The sequence below is a fragment of the Alosa alosa genome, chromosome 3, assembly GCF_017589495.1.
Source record: "Alosa alosa isolate M-15738 ecotype Scorff River chromosome 3, AALO_Geno_1.1, whole genome shotgun sequence".
In the NCBI taxonomy this organism is placed as follows: domain Eukaryota; kingdom Metazoa; phylum Chordata; class Actinopteri; order Clupeiformes; family Clupeidae; genus Alosa; species Alosa alosa.
In genome coordinates, this window is record NC_063191.1 from 4666837 (window position 1) to 4690663 (window position 23827).

General features: G+C 39.9%; 1 protein-coding gene across 2 annotated transcripts; it reads left to right on the forward strand.

Annotated features, from left to right (window-relative positions):
- Positions 1-14528: 14528 nt before the first annotated feature.
- On the forward strand, positions 14529-19207 carry LOC125291715 (GTPase IMAP family member 9-like). 2 transcript variants are annotated; one of them, XM_048238562.1, is made up of 6 exons: positions 14529-14671; positions 14783-14896; positions 15092-15200; positions 16425-17012; positions 17690-17827; positions 18595-19207. In XM_048238562.1, exons 3-6 carry the CDS (start codon positions 15188-15190, stop codon positions 18909-18911), a joined length of 1056 nt encoding a protein of 351 aa, XP_048094519.1. In that variant the 5' UTR covers positions 14529-14671; positions 14783-14896; positions 15092-15187; the 3' UTR covers positions 18912-19207. The 2 variants fall into 2 exon arrangements, with proteins under 2 accessions (XP_048094519.1, XP_048094518.1); XM_048238561.1 differs by having other exon boundaries at positions 14783-15200.
- The last annotated feature ends 4620 nt before the right edge of the window (positions 19208-23827 follow it).

The following is a 23827-nucleotide window of genomic DNA, read 5'->3' on the forward strand; positions in this document are numbered from 1 at the left end:
CTTTGCTTTATCCTATTTCATACTAAAGGCTCGTTGCTATACATGTCATCGCTTTTTCTATTCTATCACCATTTCTATCAGTGAGCTGGAAGGGAACCAACAAATTTGGCATTTGTTTGTATGTGTTGTTCAAAACTGAAATTGTTTAACACATAGAGCCTAGCTTTATCTAGTTTGAAGATAAATATATTATGTGTGAGAGAGAACAGAGAGAGAGAGAGAGAGAGAGAGAGGCAGTTAAGTTATATAATTTGTTTGGACTACCTTATTATTTGAACACTTTAGCTAATTGTCTGTGCTTTGGACCTTTTGCCGGATTTCTGATAACTTTGTGTCTCCTGTGTGTTTGCTAAGCCTTGGGCCTGCAACTTCCTTGTTTAACGTGGTGATCATTAAATCTGAAAACCTGGATCTGAATTCTCTGTCTGAGTCAGTGTGTCCTGACACATACATTCACAGTAATCATACGTATGACACATGCACACACAGTAGACATATAATAACTTGCATGCATGCACATGCACACAATACAAAACTTTTATGACGCCACAAGACACACACACACACACACACACACACACATAAACACGCATTACACAATAATTCAAGAATTTCTCCAGAATTATGAACAGGCAAGATGGGGGGTGGGGTTTATAAAATGTATTTTACATGTTAAATCTATGAACTAATCATGTTTTGCTACTTGTTGTCTATAGCAGATAACCAGTGAGAATTGAGTGTGGCTAATGCAGTTCAGTGAGACAGTTAGAATCATATATGCCTTTCAGCTTGACTTATTTTTGGAAAAATAATGCTGGACTAGGCGGTAGTTGGTTAGACAAACATCTGTTAATATGACTTGAAATTGTGCCATTTGGTGCAAAAAAAGTTTGATTTTGATAATATATGTGGTTTTTTTGGCCGCAGTGCTTCATTTTGCAAGGATATATAAAAAGTATTTTGCAGTTTGGGTGTGTGGTTTGTGTGTGTTGTGTTAGGCTTTGTGTGATAAAACCAGCCTATAGTCAGGGCCTATGTGGTTTATGTGGGATTGAAATGTTAATTTTTTTTGGAGGGTGGTTTGGACTGTCTTGTTTTACCTGTTTTTTAACCCTATTTTGTGAAATTGTATATTTCACTATAATTAACACCATAAATATTGCCTAAAATCACTGGCTATGTTGAATAAAAGTTCACAAGAGAAACAGTTATTTTTTATTTTCATAACAGTATATGTCCGGTATTATGATTGTCAAACAATTAGAGATAAGATCAATAACCAATCGGTTCACCAAATACACATACTCCATTGCTGAAGATAGCAAAATCTCACTGAATCACAGATGAGACCTCCAAACAACATTTTAATTCATTTACATATACACAACATATTAGATGTCCACCATCACAATGTCCTCATCAAAATCTACAACTAGTCTACTAAAACCTATTTGTACTCACCTTCTTAGACTGGTCTCCCCTTCTGGATAATGTTTTGCTCTAGATTATAAATAATTCTGTCAGGGCATGTACCACAGTCATTTTAAGACATCTGTTATTAAGCTCTCCTCCCAAAAAAAACCTAGCCTTGTATCTATACTGGTCCTCCCTGACCTCAGCTGCCTTTGACAGCATAGACCATGACATACTACTTAGGCTTGAAAATTTGATAGGCATCAAAGACACAGCACTCAGCTTGGTTTAGATCATACCTTCCCTAACTTAGATCCAACAATTTGTACAGGTCCATAATAAACCATCTACCCAGATTATGGTAAAGTATGGAGTGCCCTCAAGGCTCAGTACTGGGGCCCCCCTGTTGTTTTAGCAGATGATACATAACTATACCTCTCCATAACACCTGATGAATTAACCCACGTTAGCCAAAAACTTGACACATGTATAAGAGCTATAAAGACATGGATGACTAATAATTTTCCTGCTTGTGAACTCAGATAAAACAGAAGTCATGGTTTTAGGGTTCAAAAAGATGAGGGATATCCTATCCACATCACAGGCTACAGTACATATAGCGATCTTCCACTGACCTCATCCACAAGTGTTAAAACCTGGGATTTTAATAATTGACCAGGACCCTAGCACTAAGTAATCACATAAAACAGATGCCAAAACTTAATTTTACCATTTTAAGGAACATTTCAAAGATAAGGAAGTCCTTCCCATACCAGATGCCAAGAAATTAATGTTTTTTGTCATCTCAAGGATAGGCGATTGCAATGCTATTGCAATGCTATTATGCTGGCTGTAATAATACCTGTCTAAAAGAGCTAACCGTTTATTCAAAATGCAACTGCTCAACACACACAAAAAATATGAACATATTTTCCCCATCCTAGCATCTTTACACTGGCTACCTGTTAAAAAGTCATTGACTTCAAAATATTACTTATAGTTCTTGGTTGGTTGCCTGCATTGAAAGAGGATACCTCATGGAAGAAGCTCTTTTTGTCTGCTTCTGACAGAAGAAGCACTTATCTATGCTGGCAGCAGCGCTGCTGAACCCCCTAGATGGACTTGATGCAGTTGCAGGTGTTGCTGCAGGTTCAGAAGATGGTCTACCACGTCTTTCTGAAGACACTGAGTCCTGCCTGCTTCACATGATTTCTAGTAGCGAATCTTAGCATGCTGCAGATGCTCACTGTTACAGGTGGATTTGTAGCAGTTCCTGTGCTAAACTGCTTTTGTTCTCTTGTAAGATAACTGCACTGTAACAATGTAATCGTTGGCTGATCTGTGATCCCCATCTCTATATCTCTCATGGACAAAAACAAAAAAATTTGGCATATGTCTCTAGTGATGGTTCATTCTCCAGTCCCACACATATCTGCCACTGGATACATAGCCCAAAATCTGTTTCTTTTAGAATATGTGTGCCATCACCTGAACCAACAGAAAGACACACCTCAGAATATAACCTAACTAGACTGTGCCACCATGGACTATGAAAATGTGCTTGCTCAAATGTAGAAGGCTAGAAGGTCACTAATATCACCAACCATGAGAAAGAACAGAGCAGTATGTAGCTTGGGTTATTCGATATTCTAAATTCTATCACTGCCAGCTATCATCAGCCAACTGTCAATGGTAGTCTCAGGGATGGATTACTGCATGGGAGCCCCTACCGAGGGCCCAAGCCCAGGGAGCACAAGGAGTCAGGGGCCCAAGCATTTGCATGGAATCATTGCCTCAATATCAACACATCATATCAACATATAGGCTATGAATCTGATTGAATTAAAGTATTGGCCATCCCCAAAATGCACCAGAATATAGGAAATCATATCAAATAAATTTTTTTTAAAAATGTCCCCCATAATAATTAGTGGGTGGCGTTTAATACATCTGGGCCCAGGGGCCTGAAAGTTCATAATCCTTCCAGGCTGGTAGTGTCTCTCTTTCTCTTTCTCTCTTACACACACACACACACACACCTGTCTGTTTGTCTAGCTGATCCTTTACCCTTTCTTTTCATCACACTTACATAAGCTCACAGGAAGGCCTTACAGACTTCAGCTGTTACTATGTAAAGTCTATTAAGTCTATTAAACTTGATTTAACAGAGATCTCTGCACTTTTGTGCTTTCTGAATGGGTGTAGACAAGAACTGACAGAGCAGGCCCTAGGCCTACACTCGCAGCACACTAATAGGCATGAATTGATTGTATTGATATTGAAGTATTATTTTTTTTAGCGGACAATTTAAATTTTAGGCACAATTTCTTGTTAAAAGATCATCAGCCTAAAGATGTTTTCTAATGTTGTATTGTTTATGTGGCCCACTTTTGCACCTTGTGAGGCACCAAACCCTATGCTATAATACCAGCAATGTGAGGTTTATGGACAAAACACCATATTTGACCTTTTCTGAATTTGACCTTTGATTTGGGTCCTTCAAAAAAAATGGAGACATGTTTTTTTACTCTTAAGAACCCTAGAACAAAGATATAATAGTCTCCAAAATTAACATGCTAATCCCACAGGCCCCTAAATTAGACACATAGGCCCCCCTACTACTAGTTTGCAAAATAGTTTTCTAGCAATTGGAAAAGACTGTAATATCAGTGGTGTGGACAATTCACTCTGTGATACTGAACTGCTCTGTGATACTGATACTGAACTGCTCTGTGATACTGAACTGCTCTTGTAAAACTGAACTGCTCTGTGATACTGAACTGCTCTGTGATACTGAACTGCTCTGTAAAACTGAACTGCTCTGTGATACTGAACTGCTCTGTGATACTCTCATGTCACTTCTCACTCCAGATGTTTAAAGAACTAACCAGGGGCGCAACTACCCAGTGTAAGAGGGGTATGCAGCAACAGGGGCGCAACTACCCAGTGTAAGAGGGGTATGCAGCAACAGGGGCGCAACTACCCCCCCCCCGATTAAAATAAATAAATAAATAAATAAGTGCCGGACATCATCGTGAATGGTCTTTAAATAATAAAGGTTTATTTTAAAGTATATCAGCCACTGTAGGCCTACCATAATAATAAGTATATGGTATATTATTAACAATGTTAACACATAATAAACAGTTGCAAATTGACAAACATTAACATTATCATTATAACCAATGCAACTTAATGCATGCCTTAAAATGCAAAAGTAAGCCTACAAACAAAGATTCATTAGAACCCTCTCTGTAAATTATAATGTAGCTTAATGTAACAATGTTGCTACCAGATTCTAGAGCCCTCTTTAGTTCCTACTAAATTGTAACATGGCGTGCCTTTGCACTTGCCCATTTATCTAGTATTGCATCAAATGAAATAGTTCGTGCCACACTTTTTTCAATTGAAATTACTGCTAATTGGGTTAAGCGATCATTACTCATGTTGGAACGAAGGTATGTCTTTATCAGCTTTAGCTTGCTGAATGATCTCTCCGCAGAGGCAACTGTCATAGGCATTGTCAGGAAAATTCTCAGGGCTACTGTTAGATTTGGAAAAACCAAATCAAGGTTCTCCTGTAGGAGGTAATTTAATTTATCCAGAGCCTTTTCATGACCCCTAAGTAGACGGCTCGCTGGGTAAATTTCCTGAATGATATCCCTTGAAACATCATTGGTAGCCAGAGCATATCTTGTCACTGATTCCTCCAACTCAGCTTTTGTCATGTGTTCCATTTTAAAGATGAATTTAAACTTTTCGGACACAAGGTGAAGATTGCTGAATCTATCAGACAACTCCTGAATTATTGTGTCAACGATTACATTGAACACCATGCACCTAAAATGGGTCTCGGGTTCCTGTTCATAATGGCCAGTGCTGGAATCATCACAATGAAATCTCTTTTGCTTTCTGAAACGTCTCTCTCTAAACTCAGGGGAAGCATCCATCTCAATGGCTATTCTGCGTGCAACATCAAGGGATTTTTGAAAGCCCTCCACTCTATACTTATGCAAGAATTCTTTAATTCTTTAAGAGAATCTATCATTCTAATGGCGGTGTCCATCGAGATGTTCACTGCTTGCATTGCCTTGCTGACATAGGTGATCTCTGACAATAGATCATACCAAACCAAGAGGCACATGAGGAACTCCATGCTGACAATCTCGCCAGAGAGCGACTTTGCTTCTGAGACAGTTTTGCCATCTTTTTCCACTTCCTCAAGCTTTTCCAAAGCATCAAGAATCCCCCCTAACTGGAAACGTACAACTTTGACGGAGTCTAATTTTGCTTCCCACCTGGTATCACTCAGAGGCTTCAGAGTAATGTCCACAAATTCTTTCAAAATATCCCACCTCTTCACCGAACCCGAAAAAATGGTGTACAGTCTTTGGAGAGTGCCAAAAAAGGTTAGACACATTCTGTTTGATGATGCAGCATCACATAACAGGAGGTTCAGACTGTGGCTACAGCAGGGGATAAATAGTGCCTCTGGATACTTCTGCTGCACCAATGCTTGCACACCCTTGTGTATACCCCTCATATTTGAGCCATTGTCATAACTCTGCCCCCTACAGTTAGCAAACTCCAACCCCAGGTTATCCAGCACCCCAGTCAGTGTTTCTGTGAGGCCTTTACCAGTTGTGTCCTTCACAACTGTGAAGCCAACAAAAGACTCATTGATGGTGGCATTCTTGTTGTCGCCTGTATGGACATACCGGATTATTACTGAGGCCTGCTCCTGCTTTGAAATGTCAGGTGTGCAATCCAACTCCACTGCAAAGTACTTGGAGGCTTTAACCTGGGCACAAATTTGAGCAAGTACACATTCTGAAATTGAATCTAAAAATTAATTTTGAGTGCACCAGGTAAGATATCCTGTGGTTTCTTTAGAGGCTACCTTTCTAAGATGCTCTGCTAGTGTGACATCATATCGTGCTATGACCTCAAGGAAACCCAGGAAATTTCCATTTTTAGGATCTTTTCAGTTAGCATTCTTCCCCCTCAGTGGCAAGTTCCTTTCTGCAAGGAAGAGTATGCAGTCGATCACTCTCACTAACACACTTCTCCAGTGTGCCTTTTCATCATCTATGGCTCTTTGCAGTGTTCTGTCAATAGTTTTACCAAGGCGTAAGCGGGATGCTAATTCTTTCCACAACAGATAAGCATTTATGTGATAACTGGTTTCATGGTGCTGCAGTGTTTTTGAAAGACACTGCCAGTTATTGTACCCCACAACAAAGCGCATGTCAACAACTCTAGCTCCTCCAAAAAGCTTACATGCAAAACAATACACTTTATTCATTACATTACATTACATTACATTACATTTGGCTGACGCTTTTTAACCAAAGCGACTAACAACATGGTAAACAGTATGTTTTGGAACAATTCTCACAATTTTTGGACAGTTTAAAACATTAGAGTACAGTAAGAATAAGTCGCCGGTGAGTGCTGTTTTTTAACAGTTACTTGTCAGTTTAAAACGGCTGGTGAGTGCTAGGATCAGTAAGACTTGTTGTAAGTGTTGCTATGAGTAGATGTTCTCTAAAGAGCTGGGTCTTCAGGAGTTTTTGAAAGTGGAAAAGGATGTCCCTGCTCTTGTAGGAATTGGCAGTGTGTTCCACCTGAGGAACAACAGATGAGAAAAGTTTGGATTGGCTTGAGCGTGCCGATTGGTAGAGCTAGACGTGGCTAAGTCCAGAGAGGACAGCGGGTCTGGAGGTAGTGTAAGTCTGTATGAGGGCATTCAAGTAGGTGGAGCAGAACCAGGAGACTACTTTGTAGGCAAGCGTTAGAGACTTGAATTTGATCTTTGAGCCATAGGTAGCCAGTGTAGCTGGATGAGCAGAGGGTAACATGTGCCCTTTTGGGTTGGTTGTAGACCAAGGCGCCGCCCAGCGTTCTATGGATCATCTGAAGTGGTTTTCACTGCGCAGGCTGGGGAGACCTGTCAGAGGGCATTGCAGTAGTCGAAGTCGCGGAGATGACTATTGCCTGAACCAGAAGTTGGGTAGCATCTTGAGTCAAGTAAGTCCTGATTTTCCGGTATGTTGTAGAGTGCGAAACGGCATGACCGGGCTTACTTGAGGCGTTATGATCTGAGAAGTTTAGTTGGTTGTCAAGAACAACTCCTAGATTTCTTGCAGTCCTGGTGGGTGAAACGAAGACAGGGAGTCAAATTTGATGTTGATGTCGTGGTGTATGGTAGGTTTAGCTGGGATGACCAGCAGTTCAGTCTTTGAGAGGTTCAGCTGGAGGTGGTGTGCCTTCATCCATGTAGCTATGTCTGAAAGGCAATCCGAGATCCGTTATTCGTACTTTTGGAGTACAGTAACCAATTCCGCTGCACTTTTTCTCCATTGGACATTAAACGAAAAAAGGTTTGCTTTGTTATGCTTTGGAAAAACACCTTCTACTCTTGTCTGATCTTGGATACGGCCCATCAGGACATTTCTGTGGGCCATTCTCAACCATACACTGCCTAAATGAGTCCCCAATTTGGTGTGGTGGTGGCCAGTCAGATGGATCTTCTGAGTAAAGCCTCATCTCAGCCCTCTCCTCTTCACCTCTCTGTTCCACATACTCTTCCACCTCATCTTCACCTCTCGTTTTCACATTCTCCTCCAATTCCTCCTCAGTGGTGAGTGGCTCTCTAGTGAATAGGTTGGTCAACAGAACTTTAAACCATACTGGACATTTAGTTTTGTGTGGTCTAAAGAATAGAACTCCTACCTGATGTCATCACTGGTCTCATCTATACTTGATGCCATCACCGACTTCATGTCTGTCTCATTCACTCCTTCCCTGTGTTCTTCTCCACTAAGACATGTTGTCAAATAAACAATTTGTAATAGATTTTCCATTATTAGTTTTTTCCATATTAATGATAGTAAGAAATCAATCTGTTGGTATCAAGTGGCTCGCCCTACACTTCCACCTAATGTTAGACCTAATTGCCTTCCCCTGTCTTTCCTGATCCACCATCCTCACACCTGAATGAAATGAACTCACTGTTAAATATAGCAGCCTTAATTCAATTCTAAATCAGCCTAGTGATGGCATCAGATAAGACAACTATTATGCAGTAAGGTTTTGTTGCTGTTGAAATTACATTCAGATTTTGGATTTTAAAAAGTAGAAATATGGATAGCCTTAGCACAGACCTTTAGAGAGAGAGATGTGACCCTGTAATTACAGCTTCCATGTCACCCAACAGATGTAAAGGAGCCTACATGTCTGACAGCACAGCTAACATGAACAGCTAATGGTAAAACTAAATCTTTATTGCATATTATTTATGCATGAGTTATTGCACAAATTATGTTTTCCGGATTCTTGTCATTTATTGTACATGCTACCTTATATTTTCCAGCTGTCAGCGCAGCAACATTGGTTTTGCATTAAGCTAGAAGCTAGCTGTGAACCCCCATTTGGCTGCTACGTTAGTAATCGCTAGCTAGTCTCTTAACGTGAATAACGTTATTTGCAAGCCTCCAAGCACAGCCGTCAAACTTTAATTCCTACCTGTTGCCTTTCACCATCCACTTGTTTAACTGCTGTCGCATTCCTTGACATGCCATCTCCTTTTCCCTCTTCCTTTTTCTATTTTTCGCCCCCGACAGCTTTCTTTATTTATCCATTTTCCATAGACATCTGAACTCACTACTCGTAGGCTATTCTATCTGCTCGCTCAGCGCTCACGGCACCCCCGCTCCCTCTTGTGTCAAAATTCTACGGTGGAATCTTATGAGATAGGGCGTCTACTCTAGCCTGTTTTGTTCTAAAATGTTATTTAAAACATTGAGGAACTTCAGAAATGATTAAGAAAAGCACAATAGCAGCTACATATAGAAAAATACCAAACTTTTTTTTTTTTTTTTTTTTACCATCACTTTGGCGCCCCCATGGTGCTGCGCCCCTATCGCTGCATATAGTGCATACCACTTTTTTTTACCACTGGTAAGAGATCGCTGGGGATGGATAATGAGCGGTTGTTTAAGATTAAATTACAAATGCCAGACACCTTCAGATATGAGAGACCCCTCAGGTTTTTGACTTTGTTTGCTTTCATGGGAGCCAGTCGTCACTCTATGGAGCTCGGCTCCCTCTGGCCTCCACGCATTCCGCCCTGGCAGGACAAATAAAGGCAGGTTCCCATATTTGCCTATACCATACCAGCAATTGCCATCAGTCCACCAGCACTAGAAGACATTGCTTCGATTTAACTGTGCAATGAAATAACACCTCTTCTTAATATTTTATTATATTGTTGGTTGGATTAATAAAGTCGCTTTTCCTACCATGGGTCTCCAACACACGCAGAGCTCATTGTCTTGCCGCTTCAATTGCTACAGAGGCTGAAGCCTACTACATTTAATTGTTATGCGTGACTCAAGGCATTCCAGCCTACAAATTTAATAATAAGTAGCCTACTAAATCATGCATAACTAAACAATAACTCAATTTAGGCTACTTGGCTACGCGAAAAAGGTTTCTATTACAGCACAACCCCTATTCAATGAATGGCTGCCTTGTCTCGCAATAAACAAACAGTGGTGGAAATCCCGACACTTTTCAACTGCATGAAACATAACAGTGAACCATCAAATATCTCCCAGAGTTCAGTGCCCATCAGTCCCAACATTTAGCAATATAATCAAACAGTCCAAAGTAAATTAGATCCCAAACCAAACCAAAAATGTTATGCTTTTTGATGGCCTACCAGTATGCCGGCTCCAAACGAAAAGCATCTCTAATGATGGTTGTTAGTAGACAAACTGGCTTCAGATATCCAACAGAGTGAATATGAGATTGTGCAGTCTTACAGTACAGTAGATGGCTGTGGTTAGTGATGTGATGCTGTTAATGGGAGTTTTACATAGTTAGCGCAAACCCTATAGGTTATTATTTATTTAGCGATATAAGGCTTTTTTCCTTATCAAAAGTGAGGGGGACGACGGCTGTCTCTTCAGCACTGCGTGGGACACATCCCCCACGTCCCCCGTGCCTCCTGCGCCCCTGACCAGTCCCTCGTGTGGAATGGCTGCTCTACTGACTTCACTTCCTCAGTAGTGCTGGATCCGGAGAACTGAGTCTCTCGATTTGGCTTGTTCTATCTGTTCTATCTTACAGCCAGAACCAGTGTAGCACAGGTGCACAACCTAAAGAATTGTTCTATCTGTTGGTACCAGGAAAGCACAGGTACAGCACAGGTAGATAGATAGATAGATAGATACTTTATTGATCCCCAGGGGAAATTCAAGGTAAATAAAGGCGACATTTGTATCCACCAGAAACAAATATAAACTCTGAAACAAATGACCACAGAGGAAAGTCCAATCGAGCTCAAATTCAACTTTATGGTGTTTTATTGCTTTTAAATATTAACAGTCAGGCTTGTAGACTGAGGGATGCAGTTATTCTCTCCAACAGCAGAGGGCAGAAGGGGACTTAGAGGAATATTTCTAAACTGGGATGTGTGTTTTTGTCATGATACCATCAGTGTGTGGTAGTGTTGAATATCTGTATCTGAAATAGTGTCATTAAAAGAACAGACTGGTACAATATTTCAATAGGAGACATATGAACAACAGACTGGATGGTACAATATTCCAATAGGATACATTTGAATTATGTCACACGTTTAGAATTCCTGCTTTCTTCTCAACTGCCATGAGCACTCTTGTCCTGCAGGTGGCACTGGAGTAGAGGGGCAGGTCTGTGGGCTGAGATCAGGAGGAAGTCCACATATCTACCGGACACACCCATGGGCATTTTTTAAATCACTTCTAAATGATCAGGGGGAAGTCCACATAACTACCGGACACACACATGGGCATTTTTTAAATCACTTCTAAATGATCAGGGGGAAGTCCACATAACAACCGGACACACACATGGGCATTTTTTAAATCACTTCTAAATGCACAGATCTTAATGTCTGCTGAGTATATGACACTGGTCAAATATATCTGGATTTGCAATGTGCAATTAAAGTATTTCACAAATCAACAAATGTTGACGTTGGGGCAGCTGTGGCCTACTAATTAGGGCTTCAGGCTTTGTGAAATAATCATCAACTGTGTCTGTATTTTATGATGATGCACAGTATGATAAAACTGTTGTTGCTTATATCGGAACTCTGATCAGTTCAGGCTGTGAGTTAATTCTTAACTAATATGACCTCATCATTAGCGACACTTGTTCTTGAGTGTTGACCCATATCCACAAGCAAATGGTAATTGCATGCCACATCCAACTGAGATGACTAACTTAGTCCCGCTCTACAGGGGGAAAAGGGTAGTTCATGTCTTCAATGATTTCCCCTTAGGAGAAAAACAGAACTTAATTGCCTTTGTAGCTGCCCTGACATACTACACAATTTACACTGGTGTGTCACATGGCTCAGGAGTTTCAGCAGTTCATCAACTGTTGTCTGATAGGTGCTATTTAAAATGGCTCTACTGAATAACTGACTGATTCTTGTTTTCATGGAGTGAAATTGAAATTGCAATTGCAATACATTATCATGTTGGAATTTGGTCCACCACTGATTCAGACAGATATATAAAATAAAATAAAAATGATTCAGTAGGATTCGATGCGATGCGATTCAATGCAATTCGATGCAGTTCAAGAATGGAAAGCATTCTGAAAGATTTTTTATAATTTGCTCAAGGTGCACATTCATTTTATATTATCAATTATCATGGTCATGGTTGTAAATTAGGCAACAAAATGTGTGAATATGATTATCTAAACTGAGGTTTGTTTCATATACAGTATTGAAATGAAAAAAGAAAAGTCTACATTTCAGTTAAACACAGCAGCCAAATACAACATAAAAATACATTTGTATAGACTTTACAGATTTTATAGTTATATCTGATTGTTTTCATGGAGCTGTAGCCTTGTTGAGGTAAGACAATACCGAAATAAAATAAAACAGTGCTTAAGACACTCTTGGCCTTTTCTCATATAGGCCTAGCCTACCCTACAAGAATAAAATAGGCCTACAAATCAATGAACTCTCTGGGCTTATTTTGTTCCAACAGTAGACCTAATGCAGAAACCTAAAATGCCACAAGTCTGAGTGAATATGAACAAAATCATTGGCAAATAATGTATGCATCGTTTTAGCAGCAAGGGCCAAATTATTATTTAACATTAAGGAAATCCCTTCATCAAAGGTAAGGCTACTCTACAGACTATCGTTGCTGTTTAGGAATGCTATAAGTCAGGGGTCTCAAAACACCCAGTTATGGGCCAAATCCGGCCCGCGTCCTGCCCAATTCCGCCCGCGACGTATGACAAAATAATAATGTAATCCGCCCTTGAGGCTATTAATTGCGACAAACAACGATACTGGATTTAAATAGACGATAGATCCAGGTACGGTGACAAATCTCATTTGTAGGCCTACTCTGCTCCACTATGTGCAAGACATCCAGAGCTTGATTCAAACTCCAAAATCGCTGCGCAAAGTTTTCAGGAAATACTTGTATTACACGCCGAAACACAAAGACGTGCATTTTGTAATGACGCTGGAAGCAATGCAGGCCATAGTGTTGCAGAAATTGAAGCAGAAATTAAGCAGAAATAGCCAGGCCTACACCAAATGTTGAAAACGTTCACGTGATGAAGTCTTAGGTGTTTATTCCACCTATTCTAATTCTGAAGGAGAATATCCTTTTTGGAGATTATGATCGATCGTCTATATGACAGTGATAGTCACGGTGCGTCTGTGAATGGAGGTGCGTGTATACAACGGTGTCCACTAAGCATACCATGCTTGTTTCGACCCTCTGCCAAACATAGCTTGGAGGTTGCAGTGGTAATCATTGATGATAGTGTCCGTAATGGATGTGGTACAGAGCAGGGCTAGTAGAAATAGGGCTCTAAAGAACTACAAAGTCACCCGCAATATGATCACGAACTTCTGGGTACTGCAGATTACCCGCGATAGGAACTGTTTGACCAGAATACTTTATTGTAGGCCTATATTGTAGTAATCTATTACTAAACCACAACATCTTAGGTGTTGGTATACATCTTAGGTGTTTTTCTGTTAATTTGTTCTGTGGGTAATATGAAAAAAGGAAAGTAAACCTGCTTACATATGTTCATCCAGTATTTACGATTGCATAATTTGAAGTGCTTGCCATCCAGTGACAAATTAGATGGGTAAATTTACCCCTTCATAAACTTTTGTTTTACTCAAAGATTTTACATTTACAGTATAACTTTATCTCTGACCACTTTCAAGCCATGGCCTTTTAAATGTTGATATAAAAATCCAATGGTGTTGCTTTCTTAACCCTGATGCCTAGTTTGCCAGGTTTAAAAAGTTAGGGAATATTTTTATTTGGTGTGAAAAACACACACACATACCTGTTTTTATGTTTTCATTTATTTTATAATTTGTATTAATATTTATTTGATCATTATTTTATTTATAAGCTAAGGTTGCTAGCACAGGTGTCTAAAACTAGATAAAAACACTTGCACTTTCTGTTTGCAGTTTTGTGTGGTATTTGAAAAAAAGAACATTGCATTTTCAGAAATAGCCGGCCCTCCAATCAGATGACGTTGGCAGAATTGGCCCCCAGCTCATTTGAGTTTGAGACCCCTGCTATAAGTACTTAATTTCGCGCTGGATTTCGAAAAACAAAAGCTGACCGAGTGCAAGTTGTCACATGCTTAAGTTGCAATAGATGTATGGGTAATGAGGTCATTTGACAACTTTGGGCAATGAATGTAACCAAAAACGAACTGCATTACCCACAATTCCGTGCCACGTATAGTTTCAAAACCGGAAGTGGGATGAACGCGCTGCTTGGAACGTAAATGAGAGTCTAAGCGAGCAGAAAAGGTTGTGCACCGATTCATTACAACTAAATCGATATAACGACCGGTTCATTTCAGTTTTTTCCCGATACGGGGCTTCACGTATCGATGTAGCCGTATCTTACACGTTAAAAACGGATACCGATACGTATCGGTTAATCTTTACACCCCTAATATATATATATATATCAACTTCCCAACCAGTCCAACCTGCCTGGTCATGCTTTCCACTTCCACAAATACAGAATACCTGGCTGAGACCATTTGAGCTCTTTTATTTTTTAGTATAATTGAAAGTGTGAATTAGTTCAGATTATTAATGGCAGACTAAACATTGCCATGGACTCAGATGACTCCTATATAAGGATGGCAAATGGCAGCTTTTTTTCTCTCTTCCTGATTCTCCCAGGTAACGGTTAAAAGTCAGTAATCATTAATCAGTAAAAGGGGCGTACATGCAAGCCTCTTCCAGTCCTCTCTGAACTAGAGATAATAACCCTTGTGTTCTTTTCACCTGCAGCAGCAGCGCGACAGAAGCAGGTAGGAGGGGAAAGACAAACTCATTCAAGATCGGCTAAGAACACAAACCACACACAAGAACACTGGGAAACTTCTGGAAACACTTACCCATACGGTGATATCACATAACTATCTTATTTCATGTCTTAGTTTTCAGAAAACTGTATTCTTCTGGATTGTTTTGTTGAGAATTTGGTTGTCTGCAGATTCATTCTCCTCCCAGTTTGTCACTTAATACCATCAACTTGTTGATCATTCTGTTGGAGAAGAGAGACATTGTTATTAACACTGAATAGCACTCATCTCGCAGACAGGAAGTATCCCATAATAACCTGAGACATAGATAAGACAACGAGACATCACATGGACTGACTGTCTTCAGTGAGCTTCACTTCAAGGAGGCAAAATGTCTGACAACGGTGAGAAATATGATCTTAATGTGATTTCTTATTACTTGACAATGTGTTCTGTTCTAGTCTATGATTAGATTTTCTTTCATTCTGCACGTCTGTTTCTCTCCTCACTGAAAAAAGGGAAATAGGGATCGTCAGAGTTTCTGAAATTGCACAAGCTAGTCTCTCTTCAGAGCAAAATGTTATTATGTAGAGTCTACAAATCTCTTCACATCAACCAATATATCCAACTGCATCATGAGAGTGAAGTCCACAACTGGGAATGCACATGATATGGGAATGAACCCTACTGTCAATTCTTTAAGTGTGTTCCCATAAACATTTGTGAAATGGTCAAGCTGCCAAAATCTTAACAAGCGTTAGATAATTTCAAATTTTGGACATGGTCTATGTTATGCTTTGAAATGAGCCATGCTTTATTCATACTATGTCTGGTGTTATGATGCCAGTGGTACCTGTCTTCTGCTGCCAGATTAAATTAATACATCTTAGGATCTGAGCTCTACTTATTCAGAATGTTTTATCTCATGAAGAAGTATGTCTTCAATATGTCAATATTTAGCCTAGAAATCTAGACGCACCCTAGCGGCAGCAAATGTAATTCGCAGCCAGGGTAGTCTAGCAACTCTCCGTTGGCTCGAGAGCTGGAATTAAACTTCGGTCAGGCCAATCACATCATGTATTGAGTCGGTGGGAGGGCTTAACATAATGATGGCAGAATTGCAACGGTTCCGCATGAATTCCCTGCTACTTGAAAACAAAGAAGATGGATGCTGCTGCTGGCTAACAGCGTGACACAAGTTAAACTTCATTGAAATTGGCAAAAGTTTGATCAACTAGCCAACTAGCTCCGCTGGTGGGAAAACGCATGGGACTCATGAGTTGTAATCCTATCCTATTGTGTGCAGAGGGAATTTGAAAGACAACCGATTATCCTGCCCTTCGGTTTGAGCACTGCGAATGGTGCAGACCCTACAGTACATCTTGATGTGGGTCTGGCTCGTCAGGCTAGTCAATATTAGCATTGGAACTGCAATATTTTCATGGCAAACGATATGCCCTTTCGGTATAGGCCTACTTGATTATCAAAATTTGTAACAGTAAAACCATAAAGTTGAAGTTACATATTCACTTGTTGGTTTTACATCAGGGCATACAATCAACGTTATAACCTGAAAGAGAAAAGCAGTATTGTTCTAACATATTCACACGTTCTAACACATTCTTCAGTGCATCATCTGCCAGAGTTGAAGATTGTGCTGCTGGGATACAGAGCTGCTGGGAAGAGTTCATCAGGAAACACCATCCTGGGAAGAGAGGAGTTTGATACTGTAGGGAGAACAGCTCAGTGTGTGAAGAGACAGGGAGAAGTAGCAGGGAGGCAGGTCACTGTGGTGGAGGCTCCAGGATGGTGGATTAATCTTCAGTTAGAGAACACTGAACTGACTAGAGAGGAGATTGAGCTCAGTGTGTCTCTGTGTCCTCCTGGACCCCACGCTATACTGCTGGTCATAAGTGGGGACAGTTCATTCCCTGAGACATATAGAAGGTCAGTGCAGGAACACCTGGAGCTTCTCAGTGAGAGAGTGTGGAGTCACACTATAGTGCTGTTCACCTGTGGAGACTGGCTGGGAGACACACCCATTGAGCAGCACATTGAGAGTGAAGGAGAGAGTCTGCACTGGCTGGTAGAGAAATGTGGGAACAGATATCATGTCCTCAACAACCAGAACAGAGATGATCACATGCAGGTTACACAGCTGATGGAGAAGATAGAAGAGATGGTGGCAGGAAGCAGTGGGCACCATGATGAGATTGGTGAATAACAACTACACTGTAAAAAATATAGCTTGCCTTTTGTTCTGCCAAATAAGGTTTGTAAAGTAAATATAACTCAAATAATCAGAAAGAAGTGGTAAACTAGAAAATATTACACTTATCTCAATCATTGGTCCGAAGTTCGGTGGTGATATCTCCAATCACATGCACCTGGTTTCAAAGAACTTGCATGTGATTCGATCAAATTCACTTCACCAAGGAGGTCTCACCCATTTCAGAGTCTCCGCCTTGACATAGCAGTGACATGTAATTCCGGTGTCAACCTTCATCATTTCATTGTAATTATCATCATATTCTCATGGCATGGAGATATCACTGCCAAACTTGGGGCCATCAAGTCTTTCCTTAAGTTACTTCAACTTATAGAAATAACTAATGTAATTTCAACTAAGTTTCATGAGTCAACACACTGTAAAAAAAAAATCGTATTTTTTAAAAAGTCAACATATTTCACTTTTTTTGTCTGTTTGTTTTGAATAATTTTCATTATCTCAGTAAAAGTCTACACTTATTTGCTACCTTATAGTGAGAGAAAATGAACTCTCTCTATGGAGAGTTTTATATCCTTATATGAAGTTGAACCATATTTTTTTTTTTCATTTGTGTCCACATCTATTTTTGAATGTAATACATCTCTATTATTTAATCTTTGATAGTGAGTGGAGACTCCCTCGCTGACTCCAGATCTCTCAGTAGTTCTGCATACAGCTCCTTCAGATCTCAGGATGGGCGAGAGGAACAACATACGCGTCCTGTCAAGAAAGCAAGAAGCTTTGACATTATACCACCAAGAAGTGAGCAAATAGTTCAAAGAAATGTGTAACGTTTTCAGCTAAGGAAACATGATTTGTATACAGTGATTTATGCTGACAGATTATCTCAAAACAGTATTTTCTTGGTTATAATATGGCTGAGTGGATTACATGGTATGGCACCTGTGCTCTTCAATTGTGTCTTGAGCTGGTGTTGTGTTTGAACATTTTTGTGCATATTTTAGTTATTAAGAGACAATTAGTACGTTGGTCATGAGACCAACCTCAAATTAGAGCTGCTGATATCTTGTCAGCCTTCTGTGATGAGGTTTTGTGGATGTGTTCTCTGGGGCTAAGCAGGAGGTTCAATGTGGTTTGAATGTGAAGTGAGGGCTTCATGTCAGATTAATACAATCATATCTGTTTCTATTGGCCGATTGCTAAAGTAGGTGGGAGTAACAGACACAATATGCTTGTTTAATTGGCAGCATCTGCAGATATGCATTTTCATGACACAGAACAAGTTTATCATTTACAAAATTATGTTGTGGACCTTCAATCTATGGGACACCCAGGAGTCCTGGACCACACTTTGGGAACCACTGTGCTAAAGGACCAGATAGAAAATCATGGACAATGGCAGATATAGACATACATTAAGGAGCAGGCAGAGATCTGCAGATGATCAGATACAGAGCACAGAGGACACTCAAGGTGTTTTCATGCCCTGTACTCAGAACACTGTGTTCTGCTATTTACTGTTACGGTTCATTATGATCTTCTTCACTTCACTCTGTCTTCTTTCCTAGTGGGTGGAGAATCCAGTGGAAATTCTGACCACTGGTCTTTCACCAGCTCTGCATACAGCTCCCTCAGATCACAGACAGGATATGACATCAGCTCTCTCCGTGGTTCCATGAGGTCTACAGCTTCTTCACAGAGTTCTGGAGTTGGATCTATGAGTTCTAGAGCTGGTTCTGTTAGAAGTTCAGACTCCAGAGGATTCAAGTTCCCAAACCTGTTTAAAGCGAAGAAGGCTCTTGGAGATCTTCCTGAGGCCCAGGAGGCATCAGACTCCACACACACCAAGAAGGAGATGGAGTCAGCAGAGAAGCTGGAGAAGTGAATTAATCAGGATATACAAGCTCCAGTATAAATAGTGTCTGATGATATAAACAATTATGACTTTCAGTGGACATTTTGTTAATACATATTTCACTGTAGACAACTCAATCCTTTGATTTCTCTGTAAACATGATACCAAACTGCAGACTGAATACTTCACTTTATTTAAATAGGCTGAATGACTGAATCAACATTAAATACATCTCTAAAACTAATTAAGATGAAACAGTTTGAAGCATGACTATGATTCTATAATTTCTTATGTTTTAGCAGTACTAACACATTTTAGAATGTCATTGTAAAATAAACAACTCATTTTCTCTTTTCAAACGTTCTTTGCTTTACTCTATTTTATACCAAAGGCATGACGCTGTACATGAGAACTTTGAGAATGTCATCACTGTTCTATTCTATCACCATTTCTATCAGTGAGCTGGAAGGGAACCATTTGTTTGGTTAGCATTTGTTTGTATGTGTTGTTATTCCAAAACTGAAATTCTGCAATTGTTTTATATATACTTTATGTATTGTTTGAAGATAAGAGAATGTTAATAATCACAATCACACATAGGGGATGCAGTTTCAGTTCAGGTTGATTGGCAGCTCATGGCACATCACATGGACAGCAATATTCAGTATAACTGAACAGCACTTTAACCTCCTGACTACCAAGAAAAAAAATATCTCCAAAGTCTTTTTTTTCTTAACTTCTCCAATAGTTTGGAAGACAATGAGCATACTGAAAACTTTTTTTTTTTTTTAAAAATGTTTTTATTTAAGAAATATAAAGTGTCCATTTCAGTGGACTTCATAACACCGTACACATAAAACTGAATCATATAATGTAAGTATAAGTAAAATAGAGTTTTTTAACACTCTCCTATGATGGTAAAACATTGTTACATTACTTCAGAAAAATATTTTAAGTGTTTTTAAGAGATTCATAGAAAAAACAACAACAACATTTTAAATGTTAAATGCTCAACTAACTTGATTAAGCACGCACTTTTCTTCTTTCCATTAAATGTCCTTGTGGTGATGGCCGCCATTTTCTTTGAAGAGGAAGAGGAAGTTCCCAAAACCCCACCCCCATACATGTGATACCATTCAAAAGCCCTAAATGTCCTCTTTAGAGAACAAAAGGAATTAGCTCAGTAGAATGTATGGTGTGGGAGATATTCCGGTTTATAAAGGTCCTCTAGAGAGGACAAAATTGAACTGCTGGTAGTCAGGAGGTTATAACTGCTCTCATCACATGGACAGCACTATATAACTGCTACGGGCATCACATGGACATCAATATATAACTGCTCTCATCACATGGACAGCACTATATAACTGCTCTCATCACATGGACAGCAATATATAACTGCTCTCATCACATGGACAGCAATATATAACTGCTACAGGCATCACATGGACATCAATATATAACTGCTCTCATCACATGGACAGCAATATATAACTGCTCTCATCACATGGACAGCAATATATAACTGCTACGGGCATCACATGGACAGCACTATATAACTGCTCTCATCACATGGACAGCAATATATAACTGCTACGGGCATCACATGGACAGCAATATATAACTGCTCTCATCACATGGACAGCAATATATAACTGCTCTCATCACATGGACAGCACTATATAACTATACTATGGGCCTGAGCCGGAGACTGCAACCTAGTACAGCCACTGTGACTCAGTGTGATCCACTGTTATGCACTCACCTGCTAAATCCACCTTACAATCACACCAAAATAACAGTCTCTCTCTCTCTCTCTCACTCTCACACACAGCACCCAGGGGACTGTCACCAGAACCCTCACCAGTCGCCAGCCAAAATTGCAAACAGGTGCAGGCTGATTGAAGCTGATTGGTAGGCAGAGCAGAGGTGGAGGCAGGTGAGAACCAGGAGCAGAGGAAGGGCGGAGACTCAGACCGACAGCAGTAGTACACTACAGCTCCTGCAGAGGGGGACAAATAGACAAAACACTAGGAGGACAATCTACAAACACAGACTGGCAAGTTGGGTGTTTTAACAGTTGTGAAAAACTATTAAAAATACAGGAAAACACTGTATGTATTTACAGTAAACTTTATTTTTTTCATTATAATAATATATACTATATGTGTATTTATTCTTCTCTTAATGCCATGTAATTAAAGCCCTCACACACATACACTCACACACACAGCACCCAGACTACAGTATATGTATGTATGTATGTATGTATGTATCTATCTATCTCTACGTAGTTCTCTGGCGATGTGCAGTATCTCTTCAGTAGGTTAGTTTAAGGTCCGTCTTTGCCAACTCTAGTGATAACTGTGATGACACTGTGCATATCGAAATAAGAAGCATGTTAAGGGTTAACAAAGAGTGTACAAGTCGACTTTCCTCAAACCAGTTCTACCCGTCTTGTTACTGCTTTTACTTTCACTCACACAGCAGAAGCCACGGAGAAAGGTAAGCAGTGTTGCCACAGTTACCTTGAAAAAGTAATCTGATTACTGATTACTCCTTTAAAGCAACACCAAAGAACTTTCCCTCTGGAGCACGCGCGCTATTTGTTTATCCAGCACCGGCTTTGCAAATAACGATGTCCATAGACAAGGTAGAATATATTGCACGATTTATGAAAGTACGATGTATTGCGACATCAGATGCAAGTCAAATTTGTAGTTTCTTATGTCTCATTCCATCGAACTACAGATCCGCTACCTGACCTGGCAAACTTACATAATGCGGTTATAGCCGATAGAGGGCTGTGAAGTTTAATGCAGAAGTGCCGTTCACCCTGTTACAAGTTGATGAACCACTGAAACGATTTTGGAAACATTATTTTAAGGTACAAAAACTCTTTGGTGTTGCTTTAAAAGTAACTTAGTTACTTTACTGATTACTTGATTTTAAAAGTAACTAAGTTAGATTACAAGTTACTTTATTAGTTACTTTTAGCAGCTGCCGACAACACCCCCACCGCCTCAACATAAAAATGATAACCGGTTTTGCCAATACTCACTATACTGGAAGTGCATTTTAACAGCAATGTATAGCAGACATCCCAACCTAACCTACTTAGATACTGAAATTCAGATGTTTGTTCAATAATGTCTAAGTACACCAAATAAGGAAGGCCTATGATAGAAACTGTTATAGTAAAATATGTAGATTTTTTTGTAGATTTTTTTTCATGTAGCCTTGACAAGCCATCTTGTATACGCCTGAGTAATATGCAAATGAAATTACACTTGTTAAACTCACCTCAACAAGTCGTTTGCAATCATTTAACCCGCTGTGAGCAATGCTAAAGTCACTGTTACAAACAGTGCAGTGTGCAAGACTATCATTATGTTTTACTCTTATGAGACAATCGAGTACACTTTTGTGTAGTCTGATGTGAAATGGGTCTTAAATCTTCCTTTTTGAGGGGCACTGTTCCTAGATACACTGACTTAACTGATTAATTAAGTTTTGGAGAAAAGAGATATAAGCACACTTACACTGGAAACTGATTGGTTGATTTAGCAAAACAGACCAGGATGCTCTCTGTCTTGGATGCGCTTCAGACACAAACGCACCACTCCTCTCTCTCTCCCTCTCCGTTGTGTGCACGTTAAACTCGCGATTTGAAGTCTAGTCTGGCTTGCGTGCTCTTGTTCGCTCTAGGTTCCGGGAGATTTTATGTAATTTGCGGGCGTCAGGAAGCCGCTATCAATATGTGGGAGACTCCCAAAACTTCGGGAGACTTGGGATATCTAGCTAGACAGCACTTTGTCGCCAGCACAGAATGTACAACGTGCCTTAATGTCAGTTTTAGCTGACACAAACTCAAAGTAATGACTGATGAAATGTGCATCTGTCTCTCTCCCTCCATTGTTGTTACCATTTGTGTCGCTACGTGGTTTTACACGTGAATTGTCCTCATTGTTGGTAGAGTTCATACGAGGGAGACTTGTGCATACTCAGAAGACTAACTATGATAATAAACTATAAGGGACCGTTCGTTATTTATAAACGGAATCAACGGAGGGATTTTGAGAGCTTCGATCAAAAGTTGCGTGACCCTCCCCTGACTGCAATATAATCTTCTACGACCCTCCAGCAGTATTTTCTAAAATGACATGACCCTCCCCGACCAGTTGCCAATGTCTTTCGCCCACGCTTTTACGCGCTATGAAAACACATCAACATATGCTACCGTCCTAAAATCAACCTCTGCTTTCTGATCTTACACATCACACTTCACCAAGATGGTGGCCATTTCAGTAGATTTACTCACTAACATTGTTGTGGAAACACAATAACCATGGAAACTAAATGCACACTTCCTGCAACTGCATTAGCCTACTTGAAAAGTTACTTCTCTAGTAAGTATTCACATGAAATAAAACAATAAAGCATTGAGACCATTCAACAAAGTACACTGGGTAATAACAAATTCAACACATGAACTTGTTGCTATGGACTCGTCTCTAGGCTTCCTCAGTCATTGTAAAGGTGCCGAAGCTGAACATTATCCAAAACTCAATTTCTCAGACGAGCGTCAATTTGGGAGCATGCTACACTCCTTCCTTCTCAAATGACTTGAAAAGGCCGTTTGCACAATTTCACAAATAATCACAGGGACCGAAAAATACCTAACATGCCAACTTTTTCCAGGTTTATCGTTTAACGCGTTTCCCTGCTGTCTTGCCGTTTTAATATTTTCCCGTAGAATATCCCATATTACTGTAATACTCTCATCACATTAGTCCTGCATTCTGGCCTGTCTCTGTGTTGTCCTGTTGTTACCCCTTGCGTTTTGCTTGCTTGAATGCGAGTGATTTTAACCTAGGCCTATTTAAGTTAACGACGTGGTTGTCGTGAGAGCACGATTCATGGCGCGCTTGCAGTGTTAGGCCGTA

Coding starts and splice junctions, on each gene's coding strand:
- LOC125291715 (XM_048238561.1), top strand. Junction 17,013..17,689: donor TGGGCACCATGATGAGATTG/GTGAATAACAAC, acceptor AATCTTTGATAG/TGAGTGGAGACTCCCTCGCT. Junction 17,828..18,594: donor TGACATTATACCACCAAGAA/GTGAGCAAATAG, acceptor CTTCTTTCCTAG/TGGGTGGAGAATCCAGTGGA.